General features: G+C 43.8%; 1 protein-coding gene and 1 long non-coding RNA gene across 2 annotated transcripts; both read right to left on the reverse strand.

Moving 5' to 3' along the window:
* Positions 1-398: 398 nt before the first annotated feature.
* LOC121563457 lies at positions 399-888 on the reverse strand. The gene is made up of 3 exons (XR_005999882.2): positions 837-888; positions 642-746; positions 399-459 (listed from the first exon to the last, which is right to left on the reverse strand). It is a non-coding gene; the product is annotated as an uncharacterized LOC121563457 (long non-coding RNA).
* Positions 889-1,047: 159 nt separating this feature from the next.
* On the reverse strand, positions 1,048-4,042 carry LOC121536075. The gene is made up of 12 exons (XM_045214440.1): positions 3,952-4,042; positions 3,154-3,200; positions 2,827-2,939; positions 2,654-2,725; positions 2,473-2,556; positions 2,201-2,347; positions 2,029-2,109; positions 1,772-1,921; positions 1,603-1,652; positions 1,425-1,494; positions 1,238-1,324; positions 1,048-1,140 (listed from the first exon to the last, which is right to left on the reverse strand). The coding sequence occupies exons 1-12, from the start codon at positions 4,008-4,010 to the stop codon at positions 1,048-1,050; spliced, it is 1,053 nt and encodes a 350-aa protein (XP_045070375.1). The 5' UTR covers positions 4,011-4,042.
* Positions 4,043-4,427: the final 385 nt, after the last annotated feature.

The raw sequence follows: 4,427 nt of genomic DNA on the forward strand, positions 1-4,427 counted from the left end.
TATTTATTTTATTTAAAAATGTAAAATTCAGAGCAAAGTAATGTAGTGCACTAGTGTCTAGAGCACTGTTAGGTGGCAAAGTGTGACAAGAATCCTGTGGGGAGAGAAAACAAGAGAATACATGAATTTAATAGGTGTTAACTAATCAGGGTTCAACGAAGCACTTCAAGTCCTCAATTCCAGAGAGAGAGAGAGAGAGAGAGAGAGAGAGAGAGAGAGAGAGAGAGAGAGAGAGAGAGAGAGAGAGAGAGAGAGAGAGAGAGAGAGAGAGAGAGAGAGAGAGAGAGAGAGAGAAGAAGTGTGGCCCTTCAGGTCTCTGCAGTAGGACTACATGCTGGCCATGAGGTACTCGAGGTGGTACTCGAGGAGGCTGGAGAGCTCAGTGACCAGAGACTCTTGGTTAAAATACCAGGCCAGCTGCTGCCCAAACATGTCATCTAGCAGAGCCATCAGCCCGCCCTGAAGGGAACACCACACAACACATAGAAAATGGCTCTGAGCTACTAGCTTATCAAGAGGAGAGAGACAATGAGAGTTACTCCCCCCTAAAACGGCATTGAAACCCTGTTAACCAGGAACGAGTAAAGAGGAAGTAAACTAGTAATAAGGAAGAAAACAGGAAGTAAACTCTTGACTCTTACATTGAGCAGCAACAGGTATCTCTCAGCCTTTGGCTCAATGCTGGCAACAGTGGGCAGGAAGGAGTACAGGAGAGCGTACAGACGCTCCAAGAACCCACCAGGTTGCTAAAGTAAACAGAGGAGGAGAGAAGAGAAATTGAAGTGAAATTGCTAATAGACAGACATCTAAACATTTACCAGCGAGATGCTACTTACCACCATCAGGGATTTCTGAGCTGTCATCATCCCAAACAGCACCAGCTCAAAAGGACATCTATCAGGTTAACATGATGGATCTAGGACAAGAAAACACGTTTGGAGAAAATAGGAATGATTTCAAATAGATCAGCTACTGTGCCGTATAAAAGACATGCATGTGGAAGAACTCAAAGTGAGACTTGAAAGAGTTAATTAACTCACCTTTGCCTCAGCCAGCTCCCCTCTCAATGTCAATCTGCTTGGAGGGGTCACTCAGGTAGTCCACAAAGTCGTTATAGGCACGGATGAATTCGGCCTCGTCCTATCACAAAGCAAAGAGCAGTGATGTTAGTGCACAGAACACATTTCCCACCGAGGACGCTCTCTTTCCCTTGAAGGACAATGAGTTAGTGAGCTACCATCTGGTGGACCTGAACCAGTGCGCCCAGTAGGACCTTTCCCGCCACAAACAGATGGTTCCTGCTCAGGGTGGAACCGAGCAGGGTCTAGAGAAGAGGGAAGAGTTAGGGTGAGACACCCATCTTCCTCTAGGAGACAGACAGAACAGGAAGACACAGAGAGTCAAAGAAAAGTGGGTCCACTCACAGTAAAGGCCTGGCGCAGGGAGACGAGCCTCAGGCCGATGTCCTCCACTCTCTTGGTGGTAAGGTAGAGGCTGTGGAAGAGAGGGAATGGAGCATGTCAATGGGGGATAACAGCATTGTGACCACTATCCTTCAGCATCTGACAAGCTCAGACTATACACACATTTAGAGGGACTCACTTTAGCAGAGGAACCTCCCTCTCCTCAGGCAGCAGGTCCTCCTCCCAGCCCTACAATAACAGAACAATTATTCAACATCAGTGACCAATTTAATGACATGACAAACAAAGGGTCAATCGAAGGATCTTAATGCTACTAGTCAATAGTATGTGTGTGTGTAACATCTGACCTCATAGCAGTTGTGGCCCTCAGGCTCTGGCTCAGTGAACTGCTGAGTGGTGGGCGTAGAGACGGAGGCAGCCTCCGACCACGCCGAGGAGGAGAGCAGCCCATCCAGCCCCATGTGGAGAGTGGCGTACACCACCGAGACATCAGTTTGCTGCTCAAAACACACACACACAACACACGTTAATAGAAAACAGACCATATCTAATGGAAAATGCCCTGTAATTTCTATTCTATATACATAGGAAATTGTTTATTTACCTGGTAGCAGCCATGCGTCACGGCCACAGACGTCTCGTGGCGGAGGTGAGACGCATACTGGGTCACCCTGCCAGCCACATACTGACAGAGAGAAACGACATGTTAAGGCAATTAACGGAATAAGTGAAGAAAAGCCTAATCTAATACTAATTCAGTAGTATTTACATCTTACCTGGATCCAAGAGATGGACTGAACCTTGGTGGCACAGTAGGGGATGCCCTCTGGACTAAGTCTGTGTGTCTCCTTGGAGATGGCCCACACCAGTTGAGTCTCCAGGCCTCGAACCCTACTCGCATGGTGCATCCTCACCACCACCTGCTGTGGAGTGAAATGACAAGACAACATCAACAAAACAACATCAGCCATCGCTGTAACATATTTCCATCAAGATCACATGACACTGACGATGTAGATTAGGATTAGGTAGTGACAAAGACACATACCTGGGATCCCCCACGCATGTAGGTGATAATGGGGCTGATGAACTGGAAAGTTCTCCAAGCTTTAGCCACCGGACCGGCATTGTTCTGCACAAGAGGGGGTTGACATTACAATACATTCAGGTTAGAAACAGCAAACATTGCAACAGTGATGTGACTGTGTGTGTGTGTGTGGGTCTCTTACCCTGATCACAACAGGCCCACAGTACAGGGAGCTAAACCTAATCGGTATCAACTGCCAATTACCAGTGGCCTCCTAAAGCAGAAAGCAGACAACAAAGATTTTTAGAATGTCAAAGTGACACAAATTGAATATCTGGGATACTTTTCAAACATTAAACTTTCTGAAAATTGTACCTCAAGGATAGTCGGCACATCTGGCACCTCCTCAAGGATGGCTGGCAGCAGTGGTACATCCGGCACATCATCCAATGGCACAACCAACTGGACCTCATCCAGGACAGTTGATTCTAAAATTAGGAACATTGGAATACAAACAAACAAATGTTAGGATGTAAAACGTAGCAAGCTAGCTAGTACTACTAGTTCAAAAGTGCATCTCTTAGCAAAAGTCACTAAAGTCAACGTTAGCTTGCAAGTATGGATTACAGAAATACACAACATTTCACAAATTACATTTATATTGTTAAATGTGGTAAAATAAGAAGTTTAAACTCAACATACCCTCTTCGAAGTCGATGTCGCTGTCCACCTCCCGACGATTGCGAACCCTGCAAAACGGAAAAAGACAAAAACAATCCACAAATGAATTTGAACAACCTGTCGACGCAGTAGACCGCCGACGTCCACGCACTCTCCCCACCAATTTTGAAAAGCACCCAGGCATTTTCCAGTCGATCTTTCAGTCTCAGGTCTCAAAAATCTGTCAAGTTTGTTGTTGTTGTTTTCGAACAGAAAACGTTCAATAGAACGCCGAGATGTTCTATCGGTTAGATGTCTCTTGGCAACACATATTTTTGAAAATTGTTGTTTACAAAATTGACAGCTGTGTTGCCATAGAAATGAGTTTGGAACTCTATGCTTACCATTAGAATTCTATAAAAATGCCATTCCTACTCATCATTCTAATTCTATTGACCCTATTTTGTCACCAGAGGATTTCCTATGTTGTTGGTATAATATAAAACAAAAATACCAAATGTTCTTTTTAAGTCACTAGCTAGGTCAATGGCCCATTGAAATGTTTTAGCATGTTTCATGGAAGTTGTTGTTGAACTTCTGAAAGTCTAGGCTTTGACTCAGTGGATAATAAAGTATTGTGGAGCACAGACAACACGGTTTAAAATATATTGACCAAATTCAGACAAGGGGGGCAAAGCCACAGCCCACTGAGGTAGGAGAGCACTGAAGTATCTGCATAATAATAATCCATATCTCTTTTATAAACAGGATAGTATCATTGATTATATAAAAGTGCATGTATAAATAAGTCTGATTGACCTTTTTTCATGGCAGGTTCACCTTCTGAAGCCGGACGAGGTTCCCAAAGCGTGCTGCGCACCCACCAAGCTCAGTCCCATCTCCGGACTCTTCTACGACGACAACAACAATGTGATCCTAAAGAAGCATCGTAACATGGTGGTCAAGACCTGTGGATGCCTGTGACACCTGTGGTAGCCCATATATTCTACATAATTTTTATAAACTTGACTACCATTGTTCCAAAAGATACAAACTGGGTAATATACCTTGCAGCCAGTAGTTGATAGCAATAATCTGGCAATATGTGTATAAATAGTATGTATCTACACTGAACAAAAATATAAACGCAAGAATTTCAAAGATTTACTGTGTTACAGTTCATATAAGGAAATCAGTCAATTAAAATATATTCCTTAGGCCCTAATCTATGGATTTAACATGACTGGGAATGCAGATGTGCATCTGTTGGTCACAGATACCTTTTTAAATAAAGATAGGTGCGTTGATCAGAAAAC

This window comes from Coregonus clupeaformis, unplaced genomic scaffold (assembly GCF_020615455.1).
Source record: "Coregonus clupeaformis isolate EN_2021a unplaced genomic scaffold, ASM2061545v1 scaf0257, whole genome shotgun sequence".
NCBI lineage: Eukaryota > Metazoa > Chordata > Actinopteri > Salmoniformes > Salmonidae > Coregonus > Coregonus clupeaformis.